The sequence below is a fragment of the Vombatus ursinus genome, unplaced genomic scaffold (assembly GCF_900497805.2).
Source record: "Vombatus ursinus unplaced genomic scaffold, bare-nosed wombat genome assembly UNPS02000255.1, whole genome shotgun sequence".
Taxonomy (NCBI): Eukaryota; Metazoa; Chordata; class Mammalia; order Diprotodontia; family Vombatidae; genus Vombatus; species Vombatus ursinus.
In genome coordinates, this window is record NW_020940033.1 from 402,194 (window position 1) to 423,422 (window position 21,229).

The window sequence follows — 21,229 nt, forward strand, 5'->3', positions numbered from 1 at the left end:
TGTGTAACCCTGGGCAAGTCACTTAATCCTGTTTGCCTCAGTTTCTCATCTGTAAAATGAGCTGAAGAAGGAAATGGCAAACCACTCCAGTGTCTTTACCAAGAAAATCCCAAGTGGGGTCACAGGGAGTCTAGTAGAACTAATGGCTAAACAAGAAATCTTTAAGCACAGGATTTAAAGCTATTTTGGAAGGTAGGTACTGACCTACCTTTGAAGCAAGGCAATGATCTAGATCAGTGGTATCAAACGCAAATAGAAAGGGAGACAAGGGAGGCAGCTAGGTGGTGCGGTGGACAGAGAACCAGCCCTGAGTTCAGGAGGACCTGAGTTCAAATCCGGCCTCGCACACTTAACACTTACTAGCTGCATGACCCTGGGCAAGTCATTTAACCTTATTGCCTAGCCGAAAAAAAGAAGGGGGGGACCAGTAATCTGTACTTAAGGATGCTTGCAGGCTGCACATTAACTTAGTTTTAAAATATAATGGTTTTTTTTTATATTTTTGTTTTGTTAACTTATTTCTCAATTACATTTTTATCTGGTTCAGGACTGTTGCTGGTTTGACATCTCTGATCTAGGTGATCTGTTAAAATGATGTCAAACTTCTAAACTAATTTCTTTCCCTTAGTCTCTGATTCTTCCCCATTAATCATCATATGACCTTAGATATCCATCCTAATTGAGCTTCTTCCAAGAATGACATGCCATTTCTTGCTTCTGTACCTTTTAAACAGGCTGTTCTTTATGCATAGAATGCTTTTTCCTCTTCCTCTCTGCCTTTGGTTTACTTCAATCCTCAGCTCAAATGTTACCTCCATATTGAAGCCTTCACCAATTTCTAGATTTTTGGTTCCCTTCTCCCCACTTTGTGCTGTCACTATACATATGAAGAAGAATTCTGTGATTTATTTTCCTGTGAACATGTAACATACCCTTCTTTTCTCCCCCCCACCCCCACCCAGGGCAGGAACTTTCTTACTTTTGTGTTTGTATGCCAGCAACTGGCACAGGGCAGCTGGTGGCATGTGGAAAGTGCTGGGACTAGAGTTAGGAACACCTGGGTTCAAATTTGGCCTCAGACACTTTACTAGCTGTGTGATCCTGGGCAGGTTACCTCAGTTTCTTTAACTGTAAAATGGGGATAATTATATCACTCATCTTGCATGGTTTTTGTGAGGGTTGAATGAGGTTATGCTTGTAAATTGCAAAAGGACATAGCACAGTGTCTAGCCTATGGTAGGCATTTAATAAATGCTTATTCCCTTATTCTCCTTGTGCTTAATAATTCTGATTTATTGAATATGTTGTGTAGTATGCCTGGTCCTGGGACTGAATCTGTCTTCCTGTGTGATCTTGGTAAATATGACTTCATCTTTCTGGAGGTGTTTTCCATTTTGTAAATGAGGGAATTGGAGCAGATAAGAATCTGTATTAACTTCCTCTGACCTCATAGCATTGCTATGGATGATATAGACCAAGAGGTTAGTAATAACTTTAAACAAGGTGCCAGGAGCACCTCGATGGTATACAAAGGAGAAGATGTGGATGAAGGAGGCAGGGGATGAGCCGCTGGAGTCAAGTAAAAGAAGCGTATTAGTTTCCCTTTCATTAAGATGGACACAATTTCTGCCATAGCAAAGAGCTATAGGAATGTGTCAACTTGCAAACCCTGGTGGGCTTTATAAGTGAGATTTGGCAAAAGCAATTTCAAGGTTGTGATATCTGGGAGCTCACTTTTTGGTGGGTAAAATAGACGATGAGCCTAAGCTAGGAGAAACACTGAGGATTAAAAGTGATATTAGGAGATTTTCATTCAAGGCATTTTTGGGGAAAGGGCCACCTGGCAAGATGTAGTTAGGTAGACTTTATAATTTGAAGCTAATGGGCCAATGAAAAAATTTGCATATATGAAATGGTTGTAGTTTCAGGAGCTTGAAAGTTTTAAAAGTAAGAAAATTTTTAGTTATTGAAGCTTAAATCTGCCTTATTGTTACATTTTAATTGAGGTTTGAAGTCACTTTAGGTGGTTTTCTGTTTACTGTGCTTTTCTAAGTGTGATAGCTAATTAAATGGAGCAGATGATCATATTTTATGAAGTATTCCATTTATTTAACATCTCTTTTGAATGTGTTTTATTATCTTAAGGTTTTTCAAGTAAAGTACCTAATAAGAGATTTAAATGATTGAAAAGTTGGAAATATTGATCTAGTCTACAAGATGACATGAAATTTCAAAGGATAGCTACCACTTTGAATGAACAAATCAGGATATCAAAAGATTGAAATACTATAATTTACAAAATGAGGTTTAATAGGGACAAAAGTAAATTCTTACTGGCTCCAAAGAAGAGATAGGTGAAGATATTCTCTACACCACTCATTTGCAAAAGTGGGAGGAGGAACATAAGTGTGGTATGCCGTATGTGTTTTCAGACTTTCTTGATCTATTGATCAATTTTATTGAATTTTTTGTCTTTTTTTTTTCCCTTAAAAAATATTTGTTGTGGGGATGGCTCTTCTTGAGGACAAAGGGGAAGGGTACTAGAGGACATTCTGGTCATGTAAAAAACAAAACAAAAGAAAGCAGTAAACATTTAATTAAAAATAAAAATGTAACAGCTTACATTTAGGTTAAAAACTAAAACTTGACAAGTACTATGACTATCCTTTTTTCTGTATTCATATAGCAAGTATTTGAGAAGCAAGAAAAAAAAATAATTTAATGATCCAAATAATTTCCAACAGTGGTGTTTTGGTATATTAGACAAAAATTTCCATAATTCCTTAGCAATTAAATGGAAAAATTAGGATTACATTTAGATATAATTGAAAATGTATGTATATGTAAACACATTTATACATTATGTATAGTACATCTTCTGAATCAGTGGCACCATATATATAAGATACTTCCTGATCCCTTTCAACCCTAGTTGTTAGCTATTCGCCCAGCTTTCCTAATTAATTTATATTTATTTTGTATAGGCAGCTAGGTGCCACAGTGGAGAGAGCACTGGCCCTGTAATTAGGACCTTGAATTCAAATTTGCCTCAGATATTTAGTAGGTATTGGAACCTGGGCAAATCACTTAACCTCTCTCTGCTTTAGGTTCCTCAAATGTAAAATGAGAATAATAGCACTTACCTCATAAGGTTGTGAGAGTCAAATGAAATAATGTTCGTAAAGTGCTTAGCACAGTGTCTGGCACATAGGAGGTGCTTAATAAATACTTATTCCCCTTGCTTGTACCTGTTTATACCCCACCCCCATGTAATTTTCTTGAGGCTGGAACTTTTCTTTTTTGTCTTTATCACCAGACCTTACCAGAATGCCTGGCATACAGGGAATATTTAAGAAATGCTTTTCAAATTACCTAACTCATGTATATGTAATTTTTCTAATTCTCAGTATTTTTAGCTTCAGATACAAATTTCAGTGTTCGATTGAAATAAGATTCAGTTACTATCTTTGGCCTAAATGGCCACAAACTGATTTTCTGGAAATCTGAGATACAAAATGAAGGCTCCAAAATGTATATACACATATGTAGTAATATTAATTTAAGGGTAAGGAAATAATTACCATATTAGAACCTTAGGCTTTTAATCCCTTTGATGGGAGAGAATTGGCTAGAAAACAGATTGAGAGAAAGATGGTTTTAGTGGACTACAGATTCCATCTATAGTTTTGACTCAGGTTAGGGATACTGACGAGGTTTAGGAGTACTGGGACCCCCAAAATGTCAGGGTATAGGGTGGCATCACCTGGAATGAATTCATGCACTCAAACTGTCTTCCAGTCAAGTGGCAAAGCTTATTGTGACGCCCATAGAAGTAGGGGAAGTTCCTTAGGGAACTTGCAGTTTAATGGGGCTGATGATGCTATGCTGTTTTGGAAAAAGAATGCAAAGTATGCTAATTAGGTGATTTGAGATGGGATTAGGGGAGTGGTCAGTTTATGCAAGTAGTCTGGGTGCTGAGCTACTGGAATGGTTGGGAAAACTCGTAGTCAACAGATAGTTTTGTTGAAGGCATAAAATAGAAGGGTTGCCAGAGCATGGTCATTGGCAATCAGGCGCCAGGGAAGAGTCCTTGGGCCTGGCACCCCTGAGTTAGCTTTTATCTGAGGAATTACAGGGTTAACTCTATGTGCCTATAACAAGGAGAGAATTTTCTCACAAGGGCCTACTGAGATTAGGGGTGCTTCCAGAGACATGATCTTTGCCTTTTGGACTCCAGGTCCCATCACTCCATCAGTTTGACGTGTGAACCCCTCAAAAATCAATGTGATTTTAGATTTCATTCAGAGAAGCATATTATCAAGAAAAAAGGATACTCTACCCTGGTCAGACTACTTTTCCAGTCTTGGTGACATTTTATAAAGGATATTAGCAAGCTCCAGCATGCTCAAAGAGATGAGTGTCATGAGATTTGAAATCATTCTATTTGAGGATCAATTGAAGGAAAGGAGATATTTCACCCAGAAAAAAGAAAACAGTTTGAACGTGATAACTGTCTTCAAGTATTTGAAGGAGGACTGTCACCTAAGGAATTAGATTTATTTTGGTTGGTCTTTGAGGGCAGAACTGGAACAGAGCAATGGATGGAAATTGTAGAGGGGCAGATTTTGATTTTGTGTTAAGGAGAAACCTGTATAAACATTAAATGATGTAGGCAATTCTCCCTCTTTGGAGTTGTTATGGAGGGAATTTGTATGGGTTGGCCATTTGAGGTTCTGTCTAACTATGACATTCTGTTATAAAACAGTAAAGTTGACTTTTTTCCCCACTGAATTAGATGATATTTCTAGCACTCTACAGATAGTCTAAATGTTTGCTTTCTTTTACCCTAATCTCTATTATTCTATTTTTTTTTTTTTTTACCACTGGTCCTTTTACGTATGTAGATTTCCAATGTAAATACTTTATAAATTCAATTTTGTACTATATATAGTACAGCTGAAATTATTCTTAGTTTCTGATTGAAATAATTAAAATTTTTACGTACCTAAATATTTATCTTTTTATTTATGTTCTGTTCAGTTTTGTTATATGTATAGAGAATTTAGTGGCAGTATTTGTTGTTTAGGGAACATGGGTTGAATGGAAATTAGAAACCATTATCTAATTAATTCTTACTCCAAAGGATCATTCTGAATTGATCATTTCCTTACTCCTGTTTGTTCTTTGTTCCTAGCTCTGGCTAAAAGAATATTTTTATAGTTTTTCTTTTGTCTTTTCTTAACAGCACACTATTTGATGCTTATAATAGCACGTATTTTTAAACTTTTAATGTCTGAAGGATGTTCAAGGAGAAGCAGGATGACCATATTTTAGGGTGGTCGAAGTAAAGATATATGGGATTTGGTCAGAATGTGCTCTAAGGTCCTTTCCAGCTCTTAGGACTTTATGAGTATTTGTATTTAGCACAGCTTGAAGTGCTTTTTAATAGACTGTTGGGGGAAGGGGGAGATTCACAAATACGATTCCAGTTATGATTCCAACTACGATTAATTTTTTTTAAGTTCTAATAGTTCTATTTTCTGGCCATTCATTGAAATGGTCTTAAGAAGGTTCTGAAGATCACCTGGCAAGATAAAATATTGGATATTGGTATTGGACTGGTTTGTCATTTCCTTCTCTAGCTCATTTTACAGATGAGTAAACTGAGGCAAACAGGGTTAAGTGACTTGCCCAGGAGCACACAGCTAGTAAGTGTCTGAGACCTCATTTGAACTCAGATCTTAAATGGAATAGCCCTCATAGTCAGTAAAAGGGTGAGAAAAGTAATGCTGGGTTATAAATCTCAAAAATGACTGAATGAAATCTATTTAAATCCAAGGCAAACTGTTCAACCTCACCATAATACAAATCTGTGCTTCAACCACTGATGGCAGAGAGGCAAAAGTTGCTCAGTTCTATTAACACCTGCAACATTTTATAGAAATAAAGCCCCCCCCCAAAAAGATGTCACATTCATCATAGGGGATTGGAATGCTAAAGTAGGAAATCAGAAAGTAAGTGGATTAACAGACAAGTTTGGCCTTGGAGTACAAAATGGAGTAGAGACTAATAGTTTTGTCAAGATACCTTGCTGGTCATAATAAACACCCTTTTTCAACAACCCAAAAGATGACTCTACACGTAGATATCACCAGATTGTCAGGTTTTTCTTTTCTTTTCTTTTTTTTTTTTTTTTTTTTTGCAGTGAGGCATTTGGAGTAAAGTGACTTGCCCAGGGTCACACAGCTAGTGTTATGTGTCTGAGGTCAGATTTGAACTTGGGTCCTCCACACTCCAAGGCCAGAGCTCTATACACTGTGCCACCTAGTTGCCCCTGTCCTTCATTCTTGAAGAGGACGATAACATCAGGGAGATCATGACATGACTTGCTGTTGACTTTGATTTGAGTGAGTGAGGGCTGTGCAAGGTCACCAGCCTCACTTTCTCTTTCAGAGCCATCTGGGTCCAGTTATGAGATATAGATTAGGACTATTGGAGGTGGCCCTGGGTGCTGTAGGAGACCTTGGCTTTTTTAAGCTTAGAAGGTCATATTCTCAGATTCTTACTTTTAGTGAGGTAACTCATCCATTCACTGAATGGCCTCTTTAAGAAGTGAGACAAGGGATGGCCCCTTTAATTTAAAAAAAAATCAAACTGGGAGGGGAAAACCCTTAGGGTTGCTCACCAAAAGAGAAACGGTTTCTATTTACATTCACTCTGAGCAAGGAGGGCCCAAAAAAATAATCATTAAGTGGTGCATGTGCACAGTCTGTCAGCTCCAAGGTGACTTGGGCTTAATGGCTAGGTCCTTGAGGTTGTTGTGTTTGTCTTTTGTTCTAGAAGAGGACGATACCTTTATTATTGACCCAATGGTCAATATAGAAATCAGATTTATACTTTGTAGTCAGAGGTGGAAAAGCTCTATACAGTCAGTTAAAACGAGACCTGGAGCTGACTGTGGATCAGATCATGGGCTTTGTATTGCAAAAATCAGGCTTAAGTTGAAGAAAGTAGGGAAAACCATCAGACCATATTGGCATGATCTAAATAACATCCCTTATGAATATGAAGTGGAAGTGATAAATAAATTTAAGACATTAGGTCTGATAGTAGAGTGCCTGACAAAGGTTCATAGTACTGTACAGGGAAGCAGCAGTAAAAAACATACCTAAGAAAAAGAAGAGCAAGAAAGTAAAATGGCTGTCTGATGAGGCTTTATAAATAGCGAGGAGAGAAGGAAAATGAAAGGCAAAGGAGAAAAATATCCAACTGAATGCACAATTTCAGAGAATAGTGAGAAGAAATAAGATTTTCTTATATGAGCAGTGCAAAGAAATAGAAGAAAACACTAGAATGGGAAAGACCAAAGATCTCTTCAAGAAAATTAGAAATATCAAGGGAAAGTTTCATGCCAAAATGGGCATCATAAAAGACAAAAATGGTAGAAATTTAACTGAAGCAGAAGAGATTAAGAAAAGATAGCAAGACTACACAAAAGAACTATGCAAAAAAGATCTTAACATCAATGATAACCACAATGATGTAGTTCCTGATCTAGAGCCAGGCATCCTGGAGAATGAAGTCAAATGGACCCTAGGCCTTAAGAAGCATTGCTAACAATAAATCTAGTGGAGGTGACAGAATTCCAGCTGAACTATTTAAATTCCTAAAAGATGAAACTGTTAAAGTGCTACACTTAATATGTCAGCAAATTTGGAAAACCACAACAGTGGCCACCATATTAGAAAAGATCAGTTTACATCGCAGTCCTAAAGAAGGACAAGCCCAAGGAATGTTCAAATTACAGAATAATTGCATTCATTTCACATACCAGCAAGATTATGCTTAAGATTCTGCAAGCTTGGCTTCAGCAATATGTGAACTGAGAATTACCAGAATAGCAGGCTGGTTTTCTAAGAGACAGAAGAACTAGAGACCAAATTGCCAACATTTACTGGATTATGGAGAAAGCAAGGGAGCTCCAAAAAAACATCTATTTCTGTTTCATTGATTACACTGAAGCCTTTGATTGTGTGGCACTTCCTGGCAAATAGAGGGAGAAGTAATGGAAACAGTGTCAGATTTTATATTCTTGGGCTCAAAGTTCACTGCAGATGTCAGCTAGAACCATGAAATTAAAAGACGCTTACTTCTTATAAGAAAAACTATGGCAAATCTGGATCGCATACTAAAAAAACAGATATATCACCTTGCTGACAAAGGTCTGTACAGTGAAAGCTGTGGTTTTTCCAGTAGTGATGTATGGCCATGAGAGTTAGACTATAAGGAAAGCTGAGCTCCACATAACAGACACTTTCAAATTGTGGTGCTAAAAAAGATTTTTCAGAGTCCCTTAGACAGCAAGGAGATCAAATCAGTCAATCCTTAAAGAAGTTAATTCCGATTGTTAACTGGAAGGTAAGATACTGAAACCAAAACTTAAGTACTTTGATCACATTATGAGAAGATGGGACTCAATTGGAAAAGACTCTGATATTGGGAAAGATTGAAGGCAAAGGGAGAAGAGGAGGGCAGAGAATGAGGTGGAGAGATAGTGTCATGAAAACAACGAACATGAATTTGGACAGGTTTTGAGAGATAGTGGAGAATAGAAGGGCCTGGTGTGTTATGATCCATGGAGTCATTAAGAGTTGGACAAAATTGAACAACGACTTTTTGACTCCAGGCCCAAAGTGCAATCCACTGTGCCTTAGATGCTATTATTAACCTCCATTTTTACTGATGAAGAGGCCAAGAAAGGTTGAAGGGCTTGTCCTGAGTCACAGAACTAGTGAGTATATGAAGCAGGTTTGCTGCTGGCCCCAGATGGCTGTCGAGGAGGCCGGTGACAGACACCTTATTACCATGTCACTACTCTATCCACTGTACCACCTAGATGCTTCTAGAGAAGGAATGAAACAGTCCCTACCTTCTAGAGAATTTACAGTCTGATGGGATATAAGTTTTGACAGCTCACTGCCCTACAAAAAATAAAGGTAATAAATTCTTAGTTTCGGAAGGATGTTCAACAAGCTGGATGATCATGTTTTGTAGTTGTCAAAGAAGAGGTATTATATGCGGTTGGACTAAAAGAGCTCTAAGGTCCAGTTCTTAAGACTTTATGAGTATTTGTATTTAGCACAGCTTGAAGTGCTTTTAATAGACTATTGAGGGAGGAGAATCACAACTATAATTCTTTTGGTATCTCCCAGTGAGAAAACTCCTTCTACCAGGTTGCCCTGGAATTTTTAATTTTAAAGAACTGTTTGGAGCCAGTGAGAAGTTAAGTGACTTACTGATTTTAACAGACCCAAGAAGTGTCAGAGGCAGGTTTGTGTATGCCAGTCTTTCTAATCTCAAATCCAAGGCTGCCTCTCTTCTAATACAAGTCTACTTAATCAGCATTCATTAAACACTTTTGATATTCCAAGCATTATACCAAGGCTTGGGTGTACTAAGAAAAAAAAAAAATGACCTTCTGACCTTAAGGAGTTGATTTACATTCTCTTGGGATTAGGGGTGGGGAACAGCATGCAAACAGATAAGTAACTACAAAATAATTTCTGGAATGGGGTTGGTGCTTATAATTGGAGAAATTTGAAAAGGTATTTGAGTTGTGCTTGCTAGGGAGTTGAGGTAGAAGTGAACCTGGAAGTCATCCCAAACCTGTGCAAGGGCTTGGAGCTGGGAGATAGGCCATTTTGTCCATAATACAGGATATGGATAGCTTTGAAAGATAAGCTGGAGCTGCATTGTGAAAGACTAAGTGCTAAACAGAGGAGTTTTTATTTTAGCCTAAAGGCAAAGGGAGAACCACTGTAGCTTCTGCCTCTAAGGAGTGACCTGGCAGAACTATGCTTTAGCAATATCACTTTAGCAGTGAGTGTGAGGAAGAATTTCAGAGGGATTAAAGAAAAGGCATATTGATTTAGGTTTTGTCATTATCTGCCACCAAAGGTTAGTAGAATCAATCTATAATAGATTATATTGCCTCTTATAAGATCTGAATCACGGCCTCAGACCAAACACTTGACACTTACTAGCTGTGTGACCCTGGGCAAGTCACTTAACCCCAGTTGCCTTAAAAAAAAAAAAAGATCTGAATCAAATCTTCTGGCATAAAGTAAGATTTCTATTCATTAAACTTTTCTGACTAATCAAATCTCTGTGCCTGTATTGCACTAGTAAAATGACCTAAATACTCTTATCTTCTCTTTCATTATACTAACCTGGGCTAATGTATCTGAAAAGAAAATTAGTAAATTAAGGTCTAGTTTAGATCAGTAGTTAAAAAAACACGTACAAAAACTGGTCCTTTTAATTGATTAGTCACTAATATTTATCAGCAAGATATAAAGTTTTCAATTTTTAATAATTCTGTGTGAAATGCTTGGGGCAGTAGAAAGAGCCTGCCTTTGGGAGGCAGGAACACCTGGATTCAAGTTTCCTTTTCCAATCTAACTCTATTCTTTCCCTTCTCCTTCTTCCCCCTCCCCTTCCCCAGTACTTGCTCTTTGACTCCCTGGGGACACCACCTAACCTCTCTCTGTTCCATGCAACATTCTTAGACTCTTAAATTGTAGATCAGTTTCCTGTCTACATGCTTATAACCCCAGATTAGAGATGTGCTTCCCTCCTATTTTCATAGTGGTAAAGGACTTTAGGTATGATTATTGCATGTGTGGTCAGACTTAATTGATTTAAATTTTGCTGAACTGGTTTTTGGTTTTTATTATTTGCCACAAGATATGGCCTGCTGGGTAGGGGAGTGAGGATGGACGTATTTGGAAATTAAGATAGCATTAAAACAACAAAAAAATTAAAAACCAGTACTTGAGTATGTAAGGAAACTGAGAATTCAATGATTCAGAGGTTGGCGCTGGGTAAGATATCTTGGGAACTGTCATCTTGACATTAAAGGGACAAGGAAAAAAACCCTATTTCCATCCCATTCTCTGGGAAGCAGGCCTTAGTCTTTTGTACACTGGATAAAGTAACCAGAAAGTGACTTATATCAATGAGGAAAATATAAAAACTAGGAATATTAAGAAACCTAGATTTGGGACAAGTATCCCTTTTGCTTGGTATTTTAATGCACTGGGGTCAAATTCAAATAGAAACAGATCCCTGTGGACCTCAAATTGACTTAGAAAACCACAGGTTCACATTACTTATGTTGTATCATGTTTTTATTTTGTTAAACATTTTTCAATTGCATTTTATTTTGGTTACATCTCCTTTCCAGAGTTTTGCCTGCTGTGAGTTTGATGCTTCTGTTTTGGTGCTTTCTGGTGAAAAGGATAGCCAAGCATGTGGACATAATGTTTCTTTAGCCATTTCTTCATTTTCAGAGCTGTTGCTTATGAATTTTTCTCATGTAATAGTGAAAGCCAAAAATTTAATACTGTTTACTAGTCATTATAATTTTCAGTTCCAATTTATCTGTCAACTTCCTAGTTCAGATAGAGTATCAGACAAGAAAATAGACCCTAGCTTTTAATTGGTCAGCATAATAATAATAATTGTGTTGAATTTCAGCCTCTTACATTGAATAGCAAATGTTTGGGAAGAATTGATGCTGATGGAAGATTGGAATATCAGATAAATTTGGTGAGCTGTTAAAGTGACCGTTAGGATGATATAAGTTGAAGAATACCAATAACAGGACCAACTGTTCAGAATATGAAGCTTCAAATTTGGATAAGTAATTACATGAAGTTCATAAAAATCAAACATTTAATTACTTTCTCATTTTGTAGGTATTGTGTAAAACATGCTAGAGATTGTTGTGATGAGCAAGTAAAAATAATTTGAGTAAATATATAGTATACCAAAAGAATATAATTGCCTTTTTATTTTAAGAATAAAAAAATGGAGAGATTGATGGAAAAAAAGTGAAGAAATTGAATGCAGAGAAGGCCTTTTTTTGATGTTTGTAAATGAAGTGTTGAGTAAAAGGATCATAAGTGATCAAGGTAGTTTTTGTTCTTGTTTTTTTTTTTTAAAGAAATTATACCAATTATAGACCTCACTTACTGATAATGGGTCGTCCCATATTTTTCATTCTTCAAGTAATTTTTTCCTTTATCTTATAATTTGATTCGATTTAATGTAATATTCTTTATAAGATCATAATAGTCAAAGGGAAACTTGGTTATAGAGAGTGATATTTCCTCTTAGGAGGCCGATATGTATCAGAATGTATCAGAAATAGTTATTAGATGATTAGCAATGTTTAAGGTCTGTAAAAGGATTGTTTGACTACTTTAGATCATGTACATGTCCAGCTAAGTAATTCAGATCTAAAAGAGATCTGAAAGATCTAAAAGGGGATCTGAATTATCTGTTTCATAGTCTTAACCCAGATAATTACCCATTTTCCCTTTAATTTTGGCCCAGCCAGCATTCCATAGCTGAATAAAGTTTATATACACAAATTAAAATTTTCTAAAGGCTTGATTTAGGTCTCTTTAAATAGAAGACCTTTTCATATGATTTTCCTTCAAAAATTAAAAAAAAAATACAGTTAGAGAATGTGACCTGTGCTCCATCATGAAACACACTTATTTATGGATGGTAAATCTGACTCCTCTTTCTGGGTGTGTTCCTTTCTCTATCCATAGGCTTATAGAATGTTAAAGGAGCAAAAGAATCATAGGGAGTGTTGTTGTTGTTGTTGTTGTTGTTATTTAGTTGTTTCAGTCATATCCAACTCTTCGTGACCCCATTTGGGGTTTTCTTGTCAAAGATACTGGCGTGAGTTGCCATTTCCTTTTTCAGCTCATTTTGCAGATGAAGAACTGAGGCAAAAGAGGATTAAATGTCTTGCCCAGGGTCACACAGGTAGTTAAGTGTCTGAGGCTGGACTTGAACTCAGGAAAATGAGTCTTCGTGACTCGAGGTCCAGCACTTTATCTACTGCACCACTTAGCTGCTCAGGGATCATTTAGTCAAACAATTTTCTGCTCTTATCCTCTCCTGAGGGTTGCCAGTTACCCCAAATTCTCGTGCGAGGACTTGTCTGTACCTACTTTCTTTGTGTCAATTATTTTTCCTTTACTGTTTGAGGAGGATTTATCTTTGTGACATTCCTGTTGTTGGAAATAGTGAATTTGTTAGAATCAAACTCCACCTTGTATAGCTTTCTTCATTGTTCAGAGTGTAGTGGTGAAAGTTGAGCAAACCTTGGAGAATTTCATGGATTTGGTCAGGAATATGGCTTTGGCCATATGACCCAGGAAATCCTCACCTCCCTCCACCCACCCCCAGCAGAATCTCCCATTCTCTTGTACTTTGAGAGTTTAGAGAATACTCTCTTTAAAATAACTGAGTTCTACTATCTTGAGGATTCTGCCCTTGCCCAAGAGGAAAACATTGAATGGGAGGGAATGGCTTCTGTGACCCAAAGAAGAACCAGGCCCCTGGAAGAAATTACAAAGGATTGTTGGTAGGGTCACTGTTCTTTAGGAAAGAGGAAGCACTCCTGCCCAGTTCCCAACTTTTCACAGGGGTTGTGGTAGAGAGAGATGGAATAGTGAAGTAGCTGCCTTTGCTGTGGGTCAGCAGGTATTAGATAATTCATTCACTTAGATTTCCCAAATACGTTCACCAGCTATGGCGATGGCCCCTACTCTGTCTTCCCTGGTGACGGAAACTATGTAACCAGTAACTCTCCTTTCCTCCTTCCGTACATAATGCAGGAGGTAAAGGCCATAGTCATAGAGGAGAGAAGAATGCCAGTTGTCCTTTCCACCACTGCTACTGCCTTAGCCATGTAGGACAGTCGAGGTGTGGTGCACAAGAGTAAAGAGGCTAACTCTTACAGAAGGAGGTCTCTTTCATACCATACATTCTGACAGCTATTACCAGTCATCTTCTAACTCCCTCATAGGCCCTTACAAGGATTGTGATGGAGAGGGATAGACAAGTGATTATTGGCATCTTTCAGTACTTGACCTTCTCAGCTAATTACTTATCAGCCAAGTGCTCTGATCAATTTACCCTGGCCTATGAATAGCTAACAAATTTCTATTTCTGGTTCCTCAGTCCCTCTGATTCAGAGTTTCTGTCAGCAGAGAAGACCTCTTTGACCTACTGCTTTTCATCTCTGTCCAGTTCAACTCTACCCCTTCCCCAGTCATCAATCTCCTCTGTTCTCCCTTTCCACCATACCCTCAAGAACCCTGAATTTATTTCCCAGTATCAATTCTCCCTCATCCTAGATCTTTTCGTCTCTCACTTTGCATTTTGTTATTTACAGAAAACTGACCTTCTAGAAGATAATTCACTCCTTGCCACCCTTTCCAGTGCTAGCCACTCCCTAACACATTGAGCCAGCAGTCATCATTATTCTCTTTGTTCTCCAATAGTGCTTAAAGACCTCTCTGCTGCCAATTCTCGGTAGCATCTCACTCGTTGAGGTTGGGTAGATTCCTCTTATTACCTTGTCCCATATCATTCTTGCTGTTGTATACTAGCTTCTGGATCATAAGCCATTTTTTTTTCTCAAGGAGTTCAGTACCTGACTGATCTTTACCCCAAACATAATGTAAATGATGCATTTTAACAGGTGGTAAGTTTAAAGGTGGTAAGACTAGACCATGGCAGAACCAAGTTAAGAAAAGCTGAAGCATTCTTCATTCAGTAGGAAGTATTTATGATTTGCATCTATTTTGAAAAATACTTGATTGCCTAATATTATAGTCAAATGGTATTTATAAGATGAGGATTGATTTACGGTTTTTAAATTCAAGTTTTATTCATGCCTTCTCTCTTTACTATAATCAGTTCTGAATTTGATTCTCTCCCTCCTACCCCCTTTCCCCACCACCACCACCCACTGAATCTTTCTTTGTAGTGTCTGCCAATGGATAGTTTGGACCTATAGGAAAGTAAGGAGGTACATTTCCTCATCTTTTTATCTAGAATCATAATTAATCATTACAATTAGACAGTCTTATATAAGTGCTACTGTAAAATGTCTTTGTAAATATGGAATGTTTCTTTTATTGAACTTTTAGGGTATATGTTCAGCAATGGAATCTCTAGGTCAGAGGGTATGGAACTTCTAGTCACTTTCTTAGCATAATTCCAAATCAATTTTTAGAATGGCTGAACCAATGCACCGCTCCCCCGACAGTATTCCTGGCATTCCACAACCCCTGGCGTTCCTGACAGTCTTCCTGGCATTTTATAACCCCTCACATAGGCTATTCTGTCATTTATCATCTTTCCTCATTTGCTAAGTGTTTTTTTGGTGACCTGGAATAACTTTTCATATGGTTGTTAATAATTTGTAGCTTTTTTGAAAACTTTCCTTTGCTCATGCATCTTTTTGGTAATGGCTCTTGGTCATATACTATATGGCATGTTTTTAATAATACCTGATTTTACATAATATTTTAAAGTCTACAATGCTTTATCTCCTTTGATCCTCACAACAACCCTTTTGTAGCGATAGGTACTACAGATGTTATTTGTAATACTGTTTTACTGATGAGAAAACTGAAATTCAGAGATCTTAAGTGATTTACCAGAGGCCACAGTATAAGTATGGGAGATAGGATTCAAACCCAGGGCTCTTTTGCTCTCAGATCAAATATTCTTTCCACTGTACCGTGCTGCCTTCAAAAAATAAAGTTAGTTATTACCTACCTTATAAGCTTCCTGTGAGGTTTAAATGAGATAATGCATGTAAAGTACTTTGCCAAATCTTTAATACCAGATGTTATTTTTTTTTTTGTATTTTTAAAGTAATCCAACCCAAGTGGATAGGGAACAACCCAAATACTCTAGGGATTGGGATTAGAATGTAGTAGCTGAGAGGAAAAAGTAATTGGTGATCCATCAAGTATAGGTTAGACACTTTTCATTTTATGCTGAGGTTTGTAATTCAACATTGGAGTTTAGATGTAATTGGTTTATTGAAGTAATCAATGATGCTATCTTGAATTTTCATGAGTTAACACACATTGAAGTGAATTTTAGGTTTTAAAACAGTAAAGGTCTCAGTTCTATCAGAAAGGGTGCTGGGCTCTCTTTTGGATTAATATGCTTAAGAATGAAAATAATAAAAACATTTCTAAATGTTTTTAAAAGTAAGATCTGGTAACTTTTTCTTAAGAATAATGTTTCATATGCTATTGTTGCTCCTTTTCCCCCCTTCTTTTTACAGTTATGATCATTATCTTCAGATGAATAGCCTTGGTTGGCTGGAATGAGCACACAATAATGAGCGGTGCAGCTTTGGGACTTGAGATTGTTTTTGTCTTTTTTCTGGCTTTATTAATACTTCATCGATATGGAGACTTTAAGAAACAGCATAGACTTGTTATTGTAGCAACACTACTTGCTTGGTATCTCTGCTTTCTCATAGTCTTCATCTTGCCCCTGGATGTTAGTACGGTAAGAGTTCACATTTTTTTGTGTCTGAATTTTTTTGTGTGTTTTAACAAATCTATTCAAGATGTACATATAAAAAAGAAAAACAGCTCAATTTGGTAATGTTTTATGTAAGTTTTAATTTTTAATGGAATATTTAATGAATCTGATTACTTTTTAAAATATGATCAGATATATATAACCTGTCCTCATTTTTGACAAATATATTTTCAACATTTTAGACAATATATAACCGATGTAAACAAGCTACCAACTCTAGCCCTTTGGAAAATAACAACGTAACCGGATCTTACTCTGCAGCTGTTCCTGTTACAGGGTAATACTTTTGTTTTTAAAATCTAAAATTGGCTTATCCTTTTAAATCATTACCATAAGTTTCATCTAAGTAACTTTTTTCATATTAAAAGTTATTTTTCTCCATAAATAGGCATATATTTTTTATGTTTAAGAGTATGGACAACTGAAGCAAAAAATATTTGAGTATGCAACACTTTGTTTTGGCATTAGGAACTTGTTCTCTCAGTAGACTGATTATTCCTCTTGCACTGAACACCTGTCAAAGTGAGGGTAATAGATTCAAAAGCAGTGGAATAAATGCAAAATTTCAGAGTGAACCAGAGTATTTTTAATTTTAACAAATTTTTTTAAAGTTTTGTAATTTTAAAAATAAATTTAACAATTTTTTATAATTTTTCAAGTAGTTTTAACAAAATTAGTTAAATTTCCAGAAAACTTCCAAATGAAACAGTAATGTATATTGATTTTTACTTCTTCAGATATTCTAAAGATGTATCTGGCTATGTATCTGTGTATTTTTTTATAGTTTTGTTTATTAAAAAGTGCCTGAATCTCAACATTTTACAGCTACTGCACCATTTCCCTTAGTATTCTGATTTTGTGAAGCTCTTTTTAAAAGTTTGTAAGTAATAATTTTCAAAAGTATCTTTCCAAAAGTTAATATTAAAGTAAAACAGGCACTTCAAGTTGAAACTGTATTCTTTGCTAGAACAAAGTGCTTTGTTGATGTGCAGTTTTCAGTCAGCGTGCAGCCACTGTCAACTGAATGTAAAATTAATGTGTTACAGGAATGATTTAAAACGAGACTGAAATGTTATTGCAATAGAATTTAGAAATTGTAGAAAATTCAATTTTTATTAACAGAAAATGAATTTAAGACTTGTTAAGTTGTGAGCTGTTACTAAATATTTTGCTTGGGCCGCGGGGGGGTGTTATTAAAACAGAAAACATCCGTGTTTCAAGCCATGGAGCTATATCCCTGATGGAATAATGCCAATTTTCTGGCGTGTTGTATATTGGACATCACAATTTTTAACATGGTAGGTGATGAATGTTTGTACTTTTGTCTTCCTCTTCCCTCCCCAGTTTTCAATAAGATTTCTCTGTTTAGGATTTAGCCAAGTGTTAATGGCATGGCAGAAGTTATTTCTTTATTAGGTATTTTCTTTAATGTATGTGCCAATTTATTATTTTTTAGTATAATGACGATAACTTTGTAGCTGCTACTCCATCCTAGGATCCAAAAGTGTCTCAATTTTTCTTTTTGGAGTGCCAGATCTATGACTTTGCTGGTGTGGGGAACTCCCAGTGTGTAAACTCCTTCTGCTAATACAGATATGCAACTCAGTTATGTGACTTAAAAGTCTTGGAAAAGTTACTGAGGGGATAAGAAGTTGAGTCCCTTGCCCATGGTCACAAACCAGTATGTATCAGAGGCAGAACTAGATCCAGATCATCCAAACTCCAATTCTGAATCTCTATGTATTATGCTACATTGCCTTTCCTTATGTATAGCATTTATTGGTAAAATAGTACTTTATGAGAGGGATTATATTACTTCTAAGACATTAAATGTATTGAAATACAGATTAGTATGTGAGCATAAGGAAAATTACATATCTGCTATTAATTAAAAATAATGATAAAAATGAGACTTTGAATATATTGAGCTGAGTATATTTTTTCCAAAAACAACATCCCATTGGCCACTATAATTATGCTTTCTCAGTTTTCTTTGCTCTTTTTCACATTTAATAATACCTTACATTTGCATGGTACTTTGTCATTTTCAATCAATCACATTACATTTGCATTCAATTAATCTTACTTGGTCTCCAGATATGAGCTGTGAGGCTAGATAGGTATTTTGCATATTTAAAAATGAGGAAACCAAGACTCAAGAGAACTTAACTGGCTTGCCCAAGATCATAGAGCTAGTATTGGCAGAGACAAGGGTACAAACCCATCTAGGTATGCTTTTAAACTCTTAATTTGAGAATATGATACGTATTTGTTTATGGTAAGTGGTAAACAAAAATATTAAGTAGATGAAATTAAGCAGTTTTGTACTTTTTGCTTTTTCCCCCCTTCTTATTTTAGGATCCTGTTACCTTTTATGCAATCATATGCAAGATCAGGAGGATTTTCCATTACTGGAAAGATCAAAACAGCACTGATTGAGAATGCAATTTATTATGGCACCTATTTGCTGATTTTTGGAGCATTTTTAATTTATGTGGCTGTAAATCCAAATTTGCACTTAGAATGGTAAGAACATCGCTATTAAGAAAAGAAATGAAAATCTTCCTAGGTTGGTGTTTTGTTTTGTTTTTCAAAACTTCCTTGTGTTTTATGCATTAGATAAATACAGATTTCATAGAATAAAATGCAAAATTGTACTTATCAATGATTCATATAGACTGTGTTGTTAATTAAAAATATACATTCAGTCTGACTGCACATACTATTTTTTTTAAAAATAAATTAATTTATTTTTAGTTTTCAGCAATCATGTACATAAGCTTTTGAGTTATAAATTTTCTCACCCTCCTTCCTCACCTCCCTCCCCAAGACAGTGTGCAATCTGATATAGGCTCTACATATAAATTCCTATTAAACCTATTTTCACATTAGTCATGTTGTAAAGAAAAATTAGAACCAATGGGAGAAACCACAAAAAAGAAGAAATAAAACAAAACAGAAGAAAATTAACGAGCAAATAGCATGCTTCGATCTGCATTCAAACTCCATAGTTTTTTCTCTGCATGTGGATAGCATTTTCCATCATGAGACTTTTGGAGTTGTCTTAGATCCTTGCATTGCTGAGAAGGGTTAAGTCTGCCAATATTAGTCATCGCACAACGTGGCTGTTATTGTGTACAGTGCTTTCCTGGTTCTGCTCACTTCACTCAGCACCAGGCCATACAAGTCTTTCCAGGTTTTTCTGAAGTCTTCCTGTTCATCATTTCTTATAGCAAAATAGTATTCCATTCCATTCTTATACCACAACTTGTTCAGCCATTCCCCAGTTGATCGGCATCCTCTCAATTTCCAATTCTTTGCCACCACAAAAAGAGCTGCTATAAATATTTTTGTACATGTAGGTGCATTTCCCATTTATATGATCTCTTTGGGATACAGACCTAGAAGTGTTATTGCTGGGTCAGAGGGTATGCACATTTTTATAGCCCTTTGAGCATAGTTCCAAATTGCTCTCCAAAATGGTTGGATCGTTTCACAACTCCACCAACAACGTATTAGTGTTCCAATTTTCCCACATCTTCTCCAACATTTATCAGTTTCCTGTTTTGTGATGCTAGACAATCTGATAGGTGTGATGTGGTACCTCAGAGTTGTTTTGATTTGTTCAATGCACATACTATTAACTGTGCTTTTAAAATTATCAAATTCGTTTTCCTGGTTTTTTTTCCTAGTATTTTGATTTAAGTACTTTATATTTAAATCACATTAGTATTCATTTGCAAATATGTTTTGATGTTATAAAAGTTCTTCAGTCTAATTTGTCCAAAATAGATGTGTCCATTCATTTGAACAATGATTTTGGGAACCACAGTGCAGAGGATTTAGAAGAGATTGAGAGGAAAGGAAGTAGAGGCTCCTAAAAATAGGTGACTTTCTCATGGAGTTCAGTTAACCAAGAAGGGGAAGAGAGAGGATAATAACCTGAGATCGTAGGATTGAGGCTTTTTGAGAATGGATGAGACAGGATTATATTTGTAGGCATCAGGGAAGGACCAAGAGATAAAGAGAGATTGAAGATAAGAGAGAGTGTGGGGAGCAATCTTTAAGAAGGTGTATGTAGAAGGTAGACCTTGTTAAGTATAAGAGCCGCCTCTTTATCTGAAAGTGAAGAAAAAGAGGAGATAGTGGGGGAAGACGTCTGAGCAATGGGAAAGGAGAAGGGGAGGAGTGAGATCTCATGGCAGGTGACCTCAAATTTTTTTCAATGAAGTATGAAGACAGGTCCTCAGTAGACGGGGTTAAAGGCAAAGCTGCTGTGGAAAGCTTGAATAGAGACAGGGTTTGAAACAGCCAGTATAGAAAGTGGAATAATGGATGGATTATGGAGGAGTAGAACTAATACTTTCCTGCAGCAAGAGTCCACTTGAGATTAGATAAGAGAAATTTGGTTGTTTGTATTGCTTATCTTTCTTTTTTTTAGCATTCATTTTAAAATTTTGAGTTCCAAATTCTTTTCTTCCTGCCCTTCTGTAATCCATTGAGATATGATAAGCAATTTGATACCAGTTATATAGTGTGAAGTCATGTAAAACATATTTTCATATTAGCCTTGTTGCCAAAAATAAAGCAAGTAAAATGAAAAAATATCATTCTGTTTGGCCTCAGAGGATGGATCTAAGACAAATAGTATTTTGGTTCAGTGTTAAAAAAATACTTTCAATAATTAGAGCAGTCTAAAATAAAGAACTCTCTTGAAGGAGGGAGCAAGTTCTATCTTAGGTAGTATTCAAATATATATTCATTCAGTCATCTGTCATAGTCGAGTAGT

General features: G+C 36.2%; 1 protein-coding gene across 2 annotated transcripts in view; it reads left to right on the forward strand.

The window, feature by feature from the left end:
• Positions 1 to 21,229, forward strand: part of LOC114033765 (LMBR1 domain-containing protein 2) — a 59,134-nt gene that overhangs the window by 4,529 nt on the left and 33,376 nt on the right. For both annotated transcript variants that reach the window (XM_027849425.1, XM_027849477.1), the window contains exons 2-5: positions 16,175 to 16,404; positions 16,623 to 16,717; positions 17,643 to 17,738; positions 18,799 to 18,966. In XM_027849425.1, the coding sequence (XP_027705226.1) occupies positions 16,231 to 16,404; positions 16,623 to 16,717; positions 17,643 to 17,738; positions 18,799 to 18,966 (533 nt within the window). In that variant the 5' untranslated portion in view covers positions 16,175 to 16,230. The remainder of the gene's footprint in view (positions 1 to 16,174; positions 16,405 to 16,622; positions 16,718 to 17,642; positions 17,739 to 18,798; positions 18,967 to 21,229) is intronic.